The sequence below is a fragment of the Zophobas morio genome, unplaced genomic scaffold (genome assembly GCF_036711695.1).
Source record: "Zophobas morio isolate AGI-343-1 ecotype UQ-CSIRO unplaced genomic scaffold, CSIRO_AGI_Zmor_V1 ptg000030l, whole genome shotgun sequence".
NCBI classification, from domain to species: Eukaryota; Metazoa; Arthropoda; class Insecta; order Coleoptera; family Tenebrionidae; genus Zophobas; species Zophobas morio.
The window spans coordinates 6,222,171-6,240,478 of record NW_026972135.1 but is presented as its reverse complement, the minus strand read 5'-3'; the positions used below and the strand labels follow the sequence as shown (position 1 = coordinate 6,240,478).

The window sequence follows — 18,308 nt, the reverse complement described above, 5'->3', positions numbered from 1 at the left end:
AATCGAAACATCGAAAAATGGATATATTAAAAAATCAAAAACTTAAAATCCAAAAATTGACAAAATGAACTAATTCTGGTGATCGAAAGAAAATTTATTTACTTAAATTTCAAAAATTGTGGAAAAAAATCCGAAAATATTCTGATAATCTCCATTAAGTAGGAACCAGTGGCGTAAATAACTACACTTACCCCAACTCGAAATCGAAAAATAGAAAAACTGATAAATCGAAATCTGAAAAGTCCAAAATCTAAACTGAATCATCAAAAATATCGAAAAGTAAAAAATTTAAAAAATCGAAAAATTGAAAAATACAGAAGATGAAAAATTTCCATAATCAAGATGTTAATAAGTTGAGAGACCGGAAACCTAAAAAATAAAGAAATCGAAAATGGAAGAATCAAAAAATAAAAAAAAAAGGGAGAAGACGGAAACCTGAGATGTCGAGAAATCAAAAATTCGAAACATCAATCAATTTTAAACGTAAACTCGAAAAACTGAAAAATCGATAAATAGAAAATTTAAAAATCAAAACATGTCAAAATTTAAAACATCAAAAAAACTGAAAAATCAAAAAAATAGGTAATCGAACAATCCATTTAAAAAATGGAGAAATGGAAGAATCGAAAAGCTGAAATATGGAGAAGTTGAAAAATCCCAAAAACTGAAATGTCGAAAAATTGGAAAATAAAAAAAGGAAAAATTGAAACAAAAAAATCGAAAAATCGGAAGAGTCGAAAGTCGAGAAATAGAAAAACCGAGAAATCAAAGAATCAAACCGTGGAAAAACGGAAAATTAAAAAATTGAAAAATTGAAAAACACGGAAATCGAAAAATTCCCATAATCAAGATGTTAAAAAGTTGAGAAGAATCGAATAATTGAAAAATCAAAAAAAGGCAGAAGAAACCTGAGAAACCGAGAAAGTGAAATATCGAAAAGTCAAACAATCCTAAACGTAAACTGGAAGAATTGAAAAATCGATAAACAGAAAATTTAAAAGTCGAAAAATGGCAAAATGTCAAAAACCCAGAAACTGAAAAATCAAAAAAAAAGGTAATCGAAAAATCTATTTAAAAAATGGTAAAATGGAAGAATCGAAAAGCTGAAATATTTAGAAGTTGAAAATCCCCAAGAATTGAAATGCCGATAAATCGGAAAATAGAAAAATCGAAACGGCCAAAAGTCGAAAAATGGAAAAACCAAGAAATCAAAAAATTAAAACATGGAAAAACGGAAAATTAAAATATCTAACAACTGAAAAATACGGAAATTGAAAGATTCCATAAAATTTGAAAAATTTCTAAAATTGAATGTTGATAAAGAAAACAGAAACCGGAAAATTCGAAAAGTCGAAAGGTTGAAATATTAAAAAATTAATAAACTGGAAAACCAAAACATGACAAACTCGAAAAATTGAAAAACTGAAACAGGAGAAATTGAAAATCGAAAAACTAAAAGATGAAAAAACGAAAAAACAATATCAAGAAAATTTTAAAATATAAAAATCAAATAATTGAAGAAGCAACAAACTGAAAAATCGAGGAATTAAAAAAATCCACAATCCAAATCCCCAAAAAGTTATGAAATCGAAAAATCGAAGAATCGAAACATGAAAAAATTGCAAAATTGAAAAATCGAAAATCTGAGCACTTGAAAAATCTAAAAACCGGTAAATCAAACAGTTGAGATGTTGAAAAATCGAAAAATGTTAAATGGAGGAAACATTGAAGTATCGATAAATCTAGAAATCGAAAAATCTACAATTCAAAAATTCGAAAAATTAAAATTTCCGAATATTTAAAAATTGAAACATTCAAAAATCTAGAAACCAAAAAATTGAAACATCGAAAAGTCGGAAAATTGAAAAATTGAAAAGCTGAAAAGTCTAAAATTTTAAAAACCAAGAAATCGAATAATTGAGAAATCTAGACATCGAAAAATCGAAAAATCAACAGATCGAAATACCTAGAAACCTAGCACAAAAAAAAATAAAAAAATTAAGAATTGAAAAATTTAAAATTCAAATAACATCGAAATCTGGATAAATCGGGAAATCTAAAAATGTAAAATTTAAAATTGGAAAAATTGAAATATTAAAAAATTTTAAAAATTGAAAAACGAGAAATTAAAAAGCGAAAAACTAAAAACTTAAAAAAAAAACAAAAAAACGGGATATTGACAATTTTAAATTTAAAACATCGAAAAATTGAAGCAACAAACTGAAAAATCGATAGATTGAAAAATTCCACAACCGATATCTCGAAAAGTTATAAAATCGAAAAGTTGAAAAATCGAAACGTCGAAAAATTGCAAAACTGAAAAATCGAAAACCGAAAACTCGAAAAATCTAAAAACCGGGAAATCGGAAAGTCGAGAAATTGAAACATGGAAAAATTGAAATATTTATAAAAAAATTCAATAACTGAAAAATCCAAAACTTGACAAAATGATCTTTTCTGGTGATCGAAAGAAAATCTATTTAATTAAATTTCAAAAATTGTGGAAAAAATCAGAATATATTCTGATATTCAATATTAAGTAGAAACCAGTGGCGTAAAATACAAACTGAAGCATCAAAAAAATCGAAAAATTAAAAATTTAAAAAATCGAAAAATTAAAATATCGAAAAATTGAAAAATATAACCAAGACGTTAAAAATCGAAAATCGAAGAATTGAAAAATCAAAAAAAATGGAGAAGACGGAAACCTGAGATGTCAATAAATAAAAAATTCGAAACATCAATCAATTTTAAACGTAAACTCGAAAAACTGAAAAATCGGTAAATAGAAAATTTAAAAACCGAAAAATGCCAAAATTTAAAAAATCCTAAAACTGGAAAATCAAAAAAATAGGTTATCGAAAAATCCATTTAAAAAATGGAAAAATCGAACAATCGAAAACCTGAAATATTGAGAAGTTGAAAAATCCCAAAATCTGAAATGTCAAAAAATTGGAAAACCGAAAAATCGAAACAGCCGAAAGTCGAAAAATGGAAAAACCGAGAAATCAAAGAATCAAAACATGGAAAAACGGAAAATTAAAATATCGAAAAATTGAAAAATACGGAAATTGAAAGATTTCTTAAAATTTGAAAAATTCCTAAAATTGAATGTTGAAAAATAGAGAAAGCAGAAACCTGAAAAATCAAAAAATTGAAATATTAAAAAACGAAAAAACAATATCTCAAAAATTTTAAAATTAAAAAAATAGAAAAATTAAAGAAGTAACAAAATGACAAATCGAAAAATTAAAAAATTCCACAATCCAAATTTCCAAAAATCATGAAATCGAAAAATCGAAGAATCGAAACATGAAAAAATTGCAAAATTGAAAAATCGAAAAGCCGAACACTCCAAAAATCGAAAAATTTTAAATTCAAGAAACGTTGAAGTATCGATAAATCGAGAAATCGATAAATCGAGAAATCCAAAAAACCACAATTCAAAAATTCGAAAAATTGAAATTCATAAAAAATAAAAAAATTGAAACATTCAAAAATCGAGAAATCAAAAAATTGAAACATCGAAAAGTCGGAAACTTGAAAAGTCGAAAAGCTGAAAAGTGTAAAAATCTAAAATCCAAGAAATGGAAAAATAGGAACATCAAAATATTGAGAAGTCGAGAAATCGAAAAATCCAAAAATCGAGACATCGAAATACCTAGCACAAAAAAACAGAAAATTAAAAATTGAAAAATTTAAAATTCAAATAACATCGAAGTCTGGATAAATCGAGAAATCGAAAACTTGAACGGCTGAAAATTTAAAAACTGCAAAATTGAAAAAGCGAGAAATTTAAAATTGTAAAATTTAAAACTAGAAAAATTAGAGAGAGAGCGAGAGGTATTAAAAAGCGAAAAACTAAAAACTCAAAAAACCAAAAAAACGGGATATATAATTTTCAAAATTTAAAAAATCAGAAAATTGAAGAAACGACTAACTGAAAAATTGTGATATTAAAAAATTCCACAATCCAAATCTCGAAAAGTTATGAAGTCGAAAAATCGAAGAATCGGAACATGAAAAAATTACAAAATTGAAAAATCGAAAAGCCGAACACTTGAAAAATCCAAAAACCAGGAAATCGAAAAGTCGAGATGTCCAAAAATCGAAAAATTTTAAATTCAATACAACTCAAAAATTCGAAAAATTAAAATTTCCAAAAATTAAAAAATTAAACGTTCAAAAATCGAGAAATCAAAAAATTGAAAGGTCTAAAAATCTAAAATTGAAGAAATCGCAAAATAGGAACATCAAAATAGCACAAAAAAACAGAAAATTAAAAATTGAAAAATTTAAAATTCATATAACATCGAAATCTGGATAAATCGAGAAATCGAAAAATTGAACGACTGAAACTGAAAAAGCGAGAAATTTAAAAATGTAAAATTTAAAACTAGAAAAATTGTAATTTTACAAAAATTAAAAATTCAAAAACGAGAAATTAAAGAGCGAAAAACTAAAAAATCAAAAAACCAAGAAAACGGGACATCGAAAATTTTAAATTTAAAAATCGAAAAATTCAAGAAGCAACAATCTGAAAAATCGATAGACTGAAAAATTCCACAACCGAAATCTCAAAAAGTTATGAAATCGAAAAAGTGAAAAATCGAAACACTGAAAAATCGAAACAATAAAAAATTGCAAAATTTGAAAATCAAAACATCACAAAATCGTCAAATCGAAAAATTAAAAAATTAAAACGAACAAATTGAAAATCGAAAAACTGAAAACTCAAAAACGAAAAAAGGAAATCTCTAACATTTTAAATTTAAAAATAGAAAAATTGAATAAGCGACAAACTGAAAAATTACAAAACTGAAGAATCGAAAAGCCGAAAACTCAAAAAATTTAAACACCGTGAAATCGAGAGTCGAAAATTCAAGAAATTTAAAATTCAAGAAGCATTTAACTTTCGAGAAATCGAAAAATCTAGTATTTAAAAAATCGAAAAATTAAAATTTCCAAAAATTGAAGAATTGAAAAATTCAAAAATCGAGAAATCGACAAGTTGAAACATCGAAAAGTCGGAAAACTGAACAACTGAAAATTTAAAAAGAAAATCGACAAGTTGAAACATAGAAAAGTCGGAAAACTGAAAAACTGAAAATTTAAAAAGTAAAAAATTTAAAAAGCCAGAAATCTAAAAATGTAAAATTTAAAATTAGAAAAAATATAGTATTGAAAAATTGAAAAATCGAGAAATCGCGAGAACAAAAAATCGAACAATTGAAAAATTCAAAAGTCTAAAATTTAAAAATCGAGAAAGGAAATATTAAAAAATAAAGTAATTGAAAAATAAAAAAATTGAAGAACCGAAATATTGAAAAATCCAAAACCTGAAATATCAAAAAATTGAAAAATCTAAGAAAACTTGAAAGATTGAAAAACTGAAAAATCCCAAAACTGAAACATCGAAAAATTGAAAAATCGAAAAGTTGAAAAACATGAAAAATTAAAAATTGAAAAGTCGAAAACTCCAAAAATGTGACAATCAAAAAGCGAAAAATTGTAAAATCATGAATTTAGAAACGCTGGAATTTGAAAAATCGAAAATCGAATCACTTAAAGACCGAAAAATTGAAAAATTAAACAATCCAAAACCGAGTCGGGAAATCGAAGAATGTAGAATTTAAAAAATCGAAAAATAAAATATCGAAAAATTCAAAAATCGAATTGAGAAATGGAAAAATTTGGACATCAAAAAATTGAAAATTTGAAACATCGAGAAAACAAGAATTAAAAACTGAAAACATGTAAAATTTAAAATTTAAATAACGTCTAAATATCGATAAATCGAGGTCTAAATAGTTTATAAGAAAATTTCTTTAGTTAAATTCCGAAAATTGCATAATGTGTTCTTATTTTCTCAAATGGAACATCCTGTGTATTTATAACACTTTTAACTTCGCTAAGCATATTTACTTTTAAGATTAGATTGGTATGTAGAAATACAAAATACTTATATAGATGTATTAAAAAAAAAACAAATAGTGTTTAAGTTTGAAGCTTTGAGTCAAAATATCCGATTGTGGCTCAGCTTGTATTTTTCCATTTTTTTACGACTATGATTCAACTTCATTTAATTAGTAGCGGCGTATAAAAAATTATAACTAGAAAAAAATTAAACTGGAAGAAGCACTTTAATTGCTTACGTAACAAAAATTCTTACATCAAGAAATTAACTTATAAAACGGAATAAAAAATAAGCAGGTCAGTTAAAATGATTTATGACTGTACACTCAAACAGGTTCGAATCCAGCTTTTTTCATTAAGAACTAACCTACGACGACGTTAACTATAAAAAATTGTTAATCGAATAGTAATTAACGTTCGCGATTCAACTGAATAAGGTCAATGGTAACATGAATGCACAGATGTTCACTTACGTAGGTAGACAAAAAAAGAAATTAAGACATGTCAACAAAAATTAAACCCCTGGTTGGGTTTAAAATCCGTTTCAATCGGCGTCGCAATAATCAAAAAAATGACACGTCATTAAGTATTCAAGTTTGTAAATTATAATGCGCCTTTATTGTTACATAAATTAAAGTGTTTTTTACGAGTGTTCTCTTGCAATTCTTTATGCAAATTCGACCTGATGTTTTCAGTCCCCATTAAACGGATTCCCTCTTTAATAACCTGCGACATTCAGCCGAAAAATGTCAATAATCACCTTCAATCCAGCAGGTTTACCCTCCGTATTCTCCGCCTTAGTTACCTGTTCGTATATATTTAAACGAAGCTCGGAAAGACGCGACTCACAATCTCGCCAACATGAAAACCGTGCTAGTTAGTATTTTAGTTTTTTTAAGTGTTAGTAGTGCTTCGAAATTGCGTAAGTACCACACGTATACAAGTACCACTGGTTTGAGATTTATTTTCGTAGCTCAAAGTTTCAAAAAATGTGATAAACAAAAACCCGATTTCGAGCAGTGTTTGGGTTCTGCGATTCGAGACGCTATTAAACAGTTGGATAAACCCGTACCCGAATATGGGTTGCCGAATTTGGAACCACTTGCGTTACCACAGGGTATAACCATAGGTAACGCTACCACAGGAGTTCGACAGAAATATAGCAACGTCGGAATTTATGGTCACACCGAAATTACAAATGTTAAAGCAAGGTAACAAGTGTCTTTGTTCCCACAAGTCGTTTTAAATTTTTCCGGCACAGGATGGACTTTGACAAGGATATTTTAAATTTGGAATGCTCTTTTCCCGAAATTCGCCATGAAGCCGACTATGAGGCCTTAGGTGCCGTGTTGTTGCTGCCGATTGACTCGAAAGGCAAAGTCGTTGTCACTTATAGTAAGTATTTTCAAAGTGTGTTATTAAATTATGAATTTGTTTTCCAGAAAAGCCAATATTTACGTTGACTTTCAACCTTGAGAAGCACCAGAAAGAAAATCGACAGTTTTACAAAATAATCAAGACTGATTTTGACGTTAAACTTGACAAAGTGGTGTTCCAGTATACTAATTTGTTTGAAAATAGCGTCTTGACTGATAATTTCAACGCCCAGATGAATGTTAAGTGGGACAGTATTTTTAGCCACCTTAAGGTGAAATATTTGGGGTTATACTCAAAGTTATATGGGACACCGTTTGGAAATTTGTTAGAAAAAGTGGCGATTTCTGATATTTTCGACGGTATATAAGTTATTGTGATTTCTAATTTTCAGATTATTTCTGTCTACTAATTATACAATAAACATGTTTTGAGAATTTTTGTCTTTCTTATTCATTCGATAACAACGTAAATATGTTCACCAAATTTACAAAATCGACAACAATAAAGTAGTAGTTTTAGTTGAGACCATCAATAAGGTCACTGATGGGTACCTTCTCCAAGACAGCACTAAGCAAGTTCCCGAAAAAGGGTTCAAAAGCGGCCAAATCTTCCCTAATGTACCCCAAAGTCTCCATAAACTTTTTACTCGATTCTTCGTTAATCTGGTCATTCAGAACTTTATTGTCGAACAAATTATAAGCAAACGTCGCCTTTTGGGGTAGCATGTCCAATTTAGTACTGACGAGTTTGAAATGTTTAGAACCTTGACCAGATTCAATCATCTTAAAGGTCAGTTTGAAGGTGGGTTTTTCTAAAAATAAAAAACTTAGGTACATCCCGAAATTATTAATTGTGGTACTCACCATAAGTGATTCTAAATGTCGTATCTACATCTACTGCCAACAAAACCACCCTTCCATGGGCTTCAAAGTCTGAGTCGAACTGGACCACTGGAAAGCTTACATCCAGTTGTAACGTATTTTCGGAACCAAAACTCCATCTAGAAAATATCTTACGGTACCATCATCTAACCACGTTGTAATTAGCTACTTTGCTATCGTTGTTGTTGGTTTAGTCAGACCATGAAGAGTCACATTCTTCCACAGTTGCTCTAAACCCTCCTTCCGATTCCCAACTCTCATCTGGAACGTGGGTAGTCGAAACGGGTTCAAACTGGGTAAACCCAGCGCCGGGATGGGCTTGTTCAACTGTTGAATCGCATTGTGAATCGCCTCACTCAAACATTTGTTAAACCCACTATCTTTGGCGTTACATTTCTTGAAACTGGAGGCTGTAAATTGTTTTAAGTACGACAGTGCGAGTGAAATCGCGGAAGCTGTTATAATTACGTAATTTGGTGCAGCTGCATACAAGCAGCATCGACATGAAAGTGGTTGCAATATTAAGCCGCATATTGATGCTGGAGACTGGACTGGTTGTGAGAGGTTCTGTTTTTATACTCCGGTAAAGCAAGATTAGCAATGACCGCAAAATCGAGAAGTTACGTCGGTTTCCTTGTGCCAGTTTGTTGTTGGGAGTCGCTTGTTATACGAATAGAGTCATTAGCAAGTCTTCATGGGTGTTGTGGAGTGATTATTGTAAATTGTTGGACTATAATAACATTTTTATGGTGGTTGAAATTGTTGTAAATTACGCAGATTTATTAATAGTTGCGTACTTATTGGTGATGACGTCATGTAACGAGTTTTGCGTAATAATTAATGGTGTATTATGTAACGAACATTTAATGATATGGGTGATTTAATCCATTAAATGAGGGTTGTAAACATCAAAACAACAATCCAGTGAATTTTTCAGTATTGGGTTTGTTTTTTATTTGAACATTTTCAATGAAAGGTTTTCGTTTTCTGAAAAACCGCATGCTGAATTTTTGTTTTTTTATTTTTTTATTATTCCATTTTTCAATATTATGATTCTATAATTTTTTGTTTTCTCCACATTGATTTCTTCAATTTTTCGCTTTGCGATTTTTCAATTTGTTACTTTTTTTGTTCCATAAATTTTTAGATTTTGCATTTTTTCGTTTTAAAATTTCTCCAGTTTTCAATTTTTGTTTTTTAATCTTTCGATTCTATCATTTTTGATTTCTTCCAAGTTCGGATTGCAATTTTTGTTTTTGTTTTTCCAATCACATTTTTTTCAATTTTTCGATCTGCAATTTTTCATTTTTTAATTTTTCTATTTTGCTATTTCCCATTAGAATTTTAAAATTTTCAACTTTTTAATTTTTTTTGTTTCTTCGGTTTTTCGATTTGCAGCTTTTCGGATTTTTGAGTTGAAATTTTTCAGTTTTTCAATTTTCCAACTTTTGAAATTTTCAATTTTATGATTTTGTAATTTTTTCAATTTGTCACTTCGCGATTGTTGTCTCAATTTTTCGCTTTGCGATTTTTCAATTTGTTACTTTTTTGTTCCTTCAATTTTTAGATTTTGCAATTTTTCGAATTAAAATTTCTCGAATTAACAATTTTCGTTTCCCAATTTTTTGACTCTGTAATTTCACAATTTTCGATTTACAATTTTTCTTTTTTGTTTATTTGCTTTATTTTTGTGATTTTTCGAGTTTTCAATGTTCCGATTTTACAATTTTTTGTTTTTTCGATCTCATTTTTTTTCAAATTTTCGATTTTTTAATTTTTGATTTCTTTGATATTTTTTTCTGTCTGATTTTACTTTCTTTATTTTTACTATTTTTCTATTTTTCAATGCTCCGTTTTACTTTTTTTCAATTTCAATTTTTCGACTTGTAATTTTTGAATTTTTCATTTTTCTCTGTTCAATTTTACAATATGGAACTCCTGGAGTTTTCATTTTTTATTTTTTAATTTTTCAATTTTTCTATTTCCCATGTGATCTTTAGATTTTTCAATTTTTGTATTTTTTTAATTTTTTATTTTTTGCAATTTTCCGAATATTCAAGTTTAAATTTGTCAGTTTTTCAATTTTCCAACTTTTGAAATTTTCAATTTTTAGATTCAAGTTTCTCGAGTTTTTAATTTAAAATTTTTCAAATTCCTCGATTTGCAATTTTTCGTTTCAGTTTTATATTTTTTTTGTTTTTTAGTTTTTCGATTTTTCAATGTAATGTTTTCATAATTTTTGTGTTTTCAATTATTTTTTTTTTAATTTTTTGCTTTGTGATTTTCCAACTTTTCGTTTATTTTGTTTTTTCAGCTTTTAGATTTTGCGATTTTTCGATTTAAAATTTTTTCCGTTTTTCATTTCTTTAATTTTTAATTTCTCCCAATTTTTGATTTGCGATCTTTCCTTTCGGTTTATTTTATTTGTTTTTATAATTTTTCGACATTTTATGTTCAGATCTTACAATTTTCTGTTTTCTCAATTTCAGTTTTTTCAATTTTTCGACCTGCAATTTTTCTTTTTTAATTTTTTTTTTCTTTGTTCAGTTTTACAATAAGCAACTCCTCGAGTTTTTATTTTTGGATTTTTAGGTTTTTAAAGTTTTTTTATTTCTCCAATTTTCATTTTTTTTGTTTCTCGGTTTTTCAGTTTTACAACTTTTGAAATTTCCAATTTTTAGATTTAAGTTTCCGGGTTTTCAATTTCTAATTTTCCACTTTTGTTTGTTTCTTCGGTGTTCAAATTTTACAACTTTTGAAATTTTCAGTTTTTAAATGAAGTTTCCCCGCTTTTCAATTTTTAATTTTCAATTTTTTGATTTGTAATTTTTATTTCAGTTTTTTGTTTTGTTTATTTTTCAGTTATTCGATTTTTCTATTTCCCATTCGATTTTTAGATTTTTTCAACTTATTGATTTCTTCAAATTTCATTTTTTTTTTATTTCTTTGGTTTTTCGATTTGCAATTTTTATTTCAGTTTTTTAGTTTCTTTATTTTTCCGTTATTCGTTTTTTCAATATTATCATTCTATATACGTATTTTTTTTAATTTGTAAATTTTGCAATATTTCGATTTAAAATTTCTCCAATTTTCAATTTTTCGTTTTTCAATTTTTCGATTCTTTAATTTTTCGATTCTTTAATTTTTGGTTTCTTTCAATTTTCGATTTATAATTTTTCCCTTCAGTTTATTTTCTTTCTTTTTTTATAATTTTTCGACTTTTTTATGTACGGATCCTATAATTTTCTGTTTCTTTAATCTCAATTTTTTCAATTTTTGGTTTGCATTTTTCAATTTTTAATCTTTTTTTTGTGTTTGTTCAATTTTACAATATACAGCTCCTCGAGTTTTGATTTTATAATTTTTCTATTTTTCTATTTCCCTCTCGATTTTTAGATTTTTCAGTTTTTTATTTCTTCAATGTTTCTATTTTTGTTTCTTCGATTTTTCGGTTTGGAATTTTTTTAATTTTCAAGTTTAAATTTTTCGGTTTTGGAATTTTCCATCTTTTGAAATTTTTAACAAAGGTTAAGTTTGTCGAGTTTTCAGTTTTTTTATTTGCAATTTTTCGTTTCAGTTTTTATTTTCTTTAATTTTCAGTTATTCGATTTTTCAGTCTTATGATTTTATAATATCTTGATTTTTCAATTTTCTAATTTTTTTCTTTCTTCAATTTCTCCCATTCGATTTTTATATCTTTCAATTTTTTCATTTCTTCTGTTTTTAATTTTTGTTTGTTTCTTAGATTTTTCAATTTTCAATTTTTTTCATTTTCAGGTTTATATTTTTCAGTTTTTCGATTTTCCAATTTCTGAAATTTTCAATTTTTAGATTTGGTTCGTGAGTTTTCTCCAATTTTTTATTTTTCAATTTTTCGTTTTGCAATTTTTCGTTTCAGTTTCCTATTTTTTTGTTTTTTTTTTAATTTTAATTTTTAAAATTTTTTGCTTTGCGATTTTTCAATTTTTCGTTTATTTAAATCCTCCAATTTTTAAATTTTGAAATTTTTCGATTTAAAATTTCTCCAATTTTCAATTTTTCCGTTCTGTAATTTTTGATTTCTTCCAATTTTCGATTTGCAATTTTTCTTTTCGGGTTATTTTCTTTGTTTTATAATTTTTCATTTTTATTTTTTTCAATTATTCGCTTTGCAGTTTTTTGTTTCAGTGTTTTATTTTTTTACTTTTTGGTTACTCGATTTTTTAGTGGTATGGTTTTATGATTTTTTGTTTTTTCAATTTATTAATTTTTTCAATTTTTAGATTTAAAATTTCTGACGTTTTCAATTTTTCGTTTATTTAATTTTTGATTTCTTCCAATTTTCGATTCGCAATTTTTCAATTTTTGCTTTTTTTTTTGTTTCCAGTTTCTGAAATTTTCTATTTTTTGATCTGTTTCTCGAGATTTCCATTTTTCAATTTTTCGACTTGCAATTTTTCATTTCAGTTTGCTGTTTTCTTTATTTCGCAGTTATTCGATTTTTCAATGTTATGATTATATATTTTTTTGTTTTTTCAATTTTTCGCTTTGTGATTTTTCAATTTTTCATTTTTTTTTGTTTTTTCGGTATTTAGATTTTGCAATTTTTTTATTCAAAATTTCTCGAGTTTCCAATTTTTCGTTTTTCAATTCTTTCATTTTTAATTTTTTTTTGTTTTTTTTGAACTCTACAAAATGTAGCCCTTCGAGTTTTCATTTTTAAAGTTTTCAGTGTTTTGATTTCCCAAATTTTGAATGTTTCAATTTTTCAGTTTTTCGGTTTACAATTTTTAGTTTCGGTTTTTTGTTTCCTTCATTTTTTCATCGGTTTTTCATGTTCTGGTTTTTTAATTTTTCTTTTTTCAATGTAGTTTTTCCATTTTTTTTTCAATGTTTCGATTTTTCAATTTTTCAAATGGAAATTAATAATAATAAAATTTCATAAATATGGGGATTGAATTGTTCAATGTAATTTAGCTGTAGAAATTTTCATAACCCAAATCTTTAAAATTTTATATAACTCATACGTCAGAAGTGGTCTACAAAAAAATCCTCTCTACGTTTATTAATTTTATGGGTGCATATTTAAGGGTGTTAATTAGATTTGGGTCTATGTTAATTCCATTACTAAAACCTCTTAGTATTTTAGCTACCTTTGCTAATAATTAATAAAATATAACCATGATTTCTTCCAAATACTTTCTTAGATTTGTTATTCACAATTTGTCCTACTTTCGCTTTTACTTTTTTAACGCTATATTCAAATTCCTCCACTAATTTAAAACCGACATCCCGATTTAGAGCCTTTGCTTGTGTTTCTAAATTTAATCCAAATAATTTTACATAAGTATAAATTCATAATTGCTTTGGAACAAATGCTAATTCCGAACCTAATGATTCTTTTTGTAATATTGGATCCTGAGGAGACACTTCAAAAATATTTTTTAACATTGTTTAACAACACCTTGAAATTGATGTCTAATTTCTACAATCACATTTTAAATTACCGACCTACTCTAAACATCTTGTGGCGTCTGAAAGCAAACGTAATATTTTTTCAATCAACAAGTGTGCAATATATCTGCCACAGCACTTGGTGGTTTCGTTAACAATTAAATAATAACTGTAGTGGTACCTTTTGATACAACTTTCGAACTCTTGTTATTACCTAATTATAATAGATAAGACCACAAGGAATATATTAACACGTTCCATTAGTAGAATAATTTACAATTTATTCATTTTAAAGACCTACACATCATAAAAATACGGTTCTAACTTAACCCATCGAAAATTTGATCAGCCGGAACTCTTTCCAAAATACTTCTGAGCAAAGCACCAAAATATGGATCGTAAACACCCACAAACTCATGGACGAAGTCCCAGGTTGCTTTCCAATTTTTGTTTATCTCCGAGTTTATTGCATCTGTCATACTCTGATTTTGAAAGAAATCGTGATACATAAATTTCACTTGCTTGGGTTCAAGTACGACCTTGGTACTAATCAGTTCGAAATAACCGCTGCTTTTTTCAGGTTGTTGAATTTTGTAAGTCACTTTAACGTTTCCGCCGCCCACAAAATCGCAAGTAAATTTAGAAAATATGTCAACCACCAGAAGAAGAGCTGCACCGTGGGCTTCGTAGTCGGTGGTGAAAACTAATGTGTGGTCGTACCTCACATCGAGGTCTAAGGTGATGATAGAACCAGAAGTCCATCTAGTAAAAAAAAATAAAAGATAGTCTTGAAATTGTCAGATAGAATTTGTTGTTACCTTGCATCTGTAGCTGCTGGTTTGCTCAAGCCTTGAACTGTAATGTTGCTCCATATCTGCTGCAAACTCTGAGTACTATCTCCCAAGTCCAACTTTATACTTTTCATATTAAATGGATCTATGCTGGGTAAACCCAGTTCAGGAATTGGGTCTTTCAATTGTTTGATGGCGTCGTGGATGGCGTCACTCAAACATTTTTCAAAATCCAAGTGCTTGATGTTGCATTTTTCGAAACTGGGTGCTTAAAAATTGCCAATTTAAGTGAAAAAATAATTATTAAAATTACAAATTTACGTAGTTCCGCACAGGAAGAGAAACTCAGAACTGTCAAAATACAGACGGACACGATTGTGGGTTTCATGTTTAGCAAGAGTGGTGCGAAACTGTCTGTCTGAGGTAGCGTGTTTTTATAATCGATGAGTGACTTTGGTAAGAAAAATATTTGTTGTTTTCTTGATTGTGACGTGGTTTGGCGATTAAAGCGTTAATTTAGTCAAAACGAGCGGGTTTAACTGATGTTTTTATTAAACTGGTTATATTGTCTTGTTATTGGCCTAAATAGTAGCCAATTAATGTTATAACACACTACAACAAGATAAGTTTGTTCTTGGTATTTATAAATAAAATGTTTGTGTTCTGACTATTACGAACTTTTTGATATGAAAAATAAATACTTTAGTATAGATATATAGGGTGATTGCGAAATGTGTGCAATAAAAACAACTATGTTTTGGAAATACATTGTTCTACTTTGTATGAATTTTTAAATGTTTTTAGTGGACAATTTTTGTGGTTATCTTCGATACACTGTATGATTTTAATAGTGAGAAAAAAAAATGAAAAATTAAAATGATGGAAATTTCGAAAAATCGAGAAATCTAAAAATCGAAATATCGAAGAACTGAAAATCGAAAAACCGAGAAACCGAAATAGGCCAAAATCGAGAAATCAGAAAACTTAAAAATTCGGAAAATCGAAAAATTGAAATATTGGGAGGTTAAAAAATCCAAAAGAACGAGAAATCGAAAAGTCATGAAATCGAAAAATCGAAAGATTAACCAATATTGAAAAATTAAAATATCAATAGACTGAAAAATCTAAAATTTAAAACTCCAAAAATTGAAAAATCGAAAAAGTAAAAAGGTATAGACAGACACATCGAAAAATCCAGAAATCAGAAATAGAAAAGTCGAAAAATCGAAATATTGAAAAATGGCAATACTGAAATATCGAAAAACCGAAAAATCGAAAAATCAAAAAGTGAAGTCGAAAAATAGTAAACTTAAAAAATCGAAAAAATGAAAAATCAAAAACCTGAAAAATCGAAAAATTAAAGAATTGAAGAACGGGCAAATGGAAACCCTCGAAAGTCAAGAAATGGGAAAATCAAAACATTTATTAATTGAAAAATCGAAAAATTGAGAGTTTATAAAAGTCAAATTTGAAAATTTTAAAAATCGAAAATTTGGAAAAACGACAACTGAAAAACAGTAAATCTAAAATCGAGAAATCGAAAAATTTAAAATTTTAAATATTGAAAAATTAAAAAATCAATCGAAAACCTGAAAAACTGAAAAATTGAAGAATTGAAGACCTAGTAAATCGAAACAAAAAGTCAAGAATTGGGAAAATTAATTGAAAAATCGCAAAATTGAGAATTTTGAAAAGCCAAAAATTGAAAAATTGAATAATCGAAATGTTTAAAAATCGTAACATTGGAAAGGGGAAAATTTGGAAAACGTAGAATTGAAACATCGGAAAATTAAGAAATCGAAAAATTGAAAATCCAGAAAGTGAAAAATGAAAATTTGTGAAATCCAAAAATTGAATAATAAAATGAAAAATCCCTAAACTGAGAAATTAAAAAATTGAAAATTTGAGAAATCAAAAAGTCAACAAATGAAATTGAAAAATCAATACTTTAAAAAGTTGAAAAATTAAAAACCTAAAAAAATGATAAATAATCGAAAAACCGAGAGTTTATAAAAGGCAAATTTGAAATATGTAAGTGAAAAATCGAAGTATTTAAAAGTTGTAAAATTTAAGAGGAGAGAAACTGAAAAACGTAAAATTGAAACATTGGAAAATTGAGAAATTTTAAAATCGAAAAATTGAAATGTTAAAAATTGAAAAATTGAGAAATTGATAATCAAAATAACTAAAAATCCAAATCTCGATAAATCGAGAGATCAGAAAACTTAAAAATTAGGAAAATTGCAAAATTGAAATATTGAGAGATTGGAAGATCAAAAGAACGAGAAATCGAAAAGTCACAAAATCGAAAAATCGAAAAATTGAGAGTTTGAATAAACGACAACTGAAAAACAGAAAATCTAAAACCGGGAAGTCCAACAATCGTAAGATTAAGAAATCAAAACATTTGAAAAATTGGAATATTGACGAACTGAAATGAAAAATCGAGAAATCGAAAAATCAAAAATTTTAAATACATATTAGAATCTCAAAAAACTGAGAACTCTAAAATTTAAAAATCGAAAAAGTAAAAAATCGACACATCGAAAAGCCAGAAATCAAAAATGGAAAAGTCGAAGAATAGAAATATTGAAAAATCTTAAAATTGAAATATCGAAAAACCGAAAAATGGAAAACTGAAAAATTCGAAAACTGAAATATCCAAAAACTGAGAATCTAAAAAGTCGAAAAATTCAGAAATCAAAAAATCAAAAAAGTGAAGTCGAAATATCGAAACCTTAAAAAATAGAAAAATTGAAAACTCAAAAACCTGAAAAATTGAAGAACTGGAGAAATGGTTAGTCGAAACCGTCGAAAGTCAAGAAATGGGAAAATCAAAACATCGATTAATTGAAAAAAGTGTAAAATTGAAATATCGGAAATTTGAGAAGTCGTAAAATTGAAAATCGGGAACTTGAAAAAACGAAAAATTGAAAAATCCAAAGATTGGATAATAAATAATCTGAAAAATCTCTAAACTGAAATTTCGAAAAATTGAAAAATAAAAGAAAAACTGAAGAACTGGAAAAAGTGAAAAATCCCAAACTGAAATATCAAAAAAAAAACAGAGAAATTAAAAAATAGAGAAATCGAAAAGTCAAAACAGTGAAGTCCAAAAACCAAAACTTAAAATTGTAAAATTGAAGAATTGAAGAAATGAAAAATAAAAAAATTGAAGTTGAAAAATCGAAACCTGAAAAATTAATTAATCGAAAAATCGACAAATTAAGAGTTTATAAATGTCAAAAATTAAACAACTCAAATATTTAAAAATCGTAAAATTGAAAAATCGAATGATCGAAAAACTGGAAAATCGAAAAACCGATAAATCGAAAAGTTAAAAATTTGATAATTGATAAATTGATAATAAGACATTGACAATCAAAATATCGAAAAATCCAAATCTCGATTAATCGAAAATTCAAAAAACTTTAAAATTCGGAAAATTGAAAAATTCAAATATTGAGAGATTGAAAGATCAAAAGAACGAGAAATCGGAAAGTCATAAAGGCGAAAAGTCCAAAAATTGAGAAATTGAAAAAACGAAAACTTAAAGGTTGAACAATTGGAAAAGTGGAAAAACAAAAAAACGAATAAATGGTAAACTGGAAAAACCGAAGTAGGCAAAATAAAAAATTGAAAAGCTGATAAATCGAAAAACTGAACAATCAAATCTCGATAAATCGGGAATGAAAAATTAACAAATCGAAAATTTGAAAAAAAGGAAAATTTAAAAACAAAACATTTAAAATGGGGAAGTCGAAAAATTGTAAGGTTAAGAAATATTGAAGAATTAAAATATCAGGACTGAAAAATCTAAAACTCAACAATTCAAAAATTAAAAAATCGAAAAAGTAAAAAATCGACACATCGAAAAATCCAGAAGTCAAAAATAGAAAAATACAAGAAT

The 18,308-nt window shown here is 27.1% G+C and overlaps 3 protein-coding genes across 3 annotated transcripts; 1 reads left to right on the top strand and 2 right to left on the bottom strand.

Moving 5' to 3' along the window:
• Positions 1–6,727: 6,727 nt before the first annotated feature.
• LOC135138882 (uncharacterized) lies at positions 6,728–7,727 on the top strand. Its single transcript, XM_064068906.1, has 4 exons — positions 6,728–6,838; positions 6,890–7,127; positions 7,178–7,311; positions 7,359–7,727. The coding sequence occupies exons 1-4, from the start codon at positions 6,778–6,780 to the stop codon at positions 7,658–7,660; spliced, it is 735 nt and encodes a 244-aa protein (XP_063924976.1). The 5' UTR covers positions 6,728–6,777; the 3' UTR covers positions 7,661–7,727.
• Positions 7,717–8,858, bottom strand: LOC135138881 (uncharacterized). Its single transcript, XM_064068905.1, has 4 exons — positions 8,643–8,858; positions 8,344–8,584; positions 8,157–8,293; positions 7,717–8,104 (listed from the first exon to the last, which is right to left on the bottom strand). Exons 1-4 carry the CDS (start codon positions 8,704–8,706, stop codon positions 7,809–7,811), a joined length of 738 nt encoding a protein of 245 aa, XP_063924975.1. The 5' UTR covers positions 8,707–8,858; the 3' UTR covers positions 7,717–7,808.
• Positions 8,859–13,867: 5,009 nt separating this feature from the next.
• LOC135138695 (uncharacterized) lies at positions 13,868–14,966 on the bottom strand. Its single transcript, XM_064068674.1, has 3 exons — positions 14,720–14,966; positions 14,426–14,666; positions 13,868–14,369 (listed from the first exon to the last, which is right to left on the bottom strand). Exons 1-3 carry the CDS (start codon positions 14,784–14,786, stop codon positions 13,928–13,930), a joined length of 750 nt encoding a protein of 249 aa, XP_063924744.1. The 5' UTR covers positions 14,787–14,966; the 3' UTR covers positions 13,868–13,927.
• Positions 14,967–18,308: the final 3,342 nt, after the last annotated feature.

Coding starts and splice junctions, on each gene's coding strand:
- LOC135138882 (XM_064068906.1), top strand. CDS start 6,778: ATGAAAACCGTGCTAGTTAGTATTTTAGTTTTTTTAAGTGTTAGTAGT. Junction 6,839..6,889: donor TAGTAGTGCTTCGAAATTGC/GTAAGTACCACA, acceptor TTATTTTCGTAG/CTCAAAGTTTCAAAAAATGT. Junction 7,312..7,358: donor CAAAGTCGTTGTCACTTATA/GTAAGTATTTTC, acceptor TTTGTTTTCCAG/AAAAGCCAATATTTACGTTG.
- LOC135138695 (XM_064068674.1), bottom strand. CDS start 14,786: ATGAAACCCACAATCGTGTCCGTCTGTATTTTGACAGTTCTGAGTTTC. Junction 14,667..14,719: donor CTCTTCCTGTGCGGAACTAC/GTAAATTTGTAA, acceptor GCAATTTTTAAG/CACCCAGTTTCGAAAAATGC. Junction 14,370..14,425: donor CCAGCAGCTACAGATGCAAG/GTAACAACAAAT, acceptor TTTTTTTACTAG/ATGGACTTCTGGTTCTATCA.
- LOC135138881 (XM_064068905.1), bottom strand. CDS start 8,706: ATGCGGCTTAATATTGCAACCACTTTCATGTCGATGCTGCTTGTATGC. Junction 8,294..8,343: donor CCAACAACAACGATAGCAAA/GTAGCTAATTAC, acceptor GATATTTTCTAG/ATGGAGTTTTGGTTCCGAAA. Junction 8,105..8,156: donor GACATTTAGAATCACTTATG/GTGAGTACCACA, acceptor TTTTATTTTTAG/AAAAACCCACCTTCAAACTG.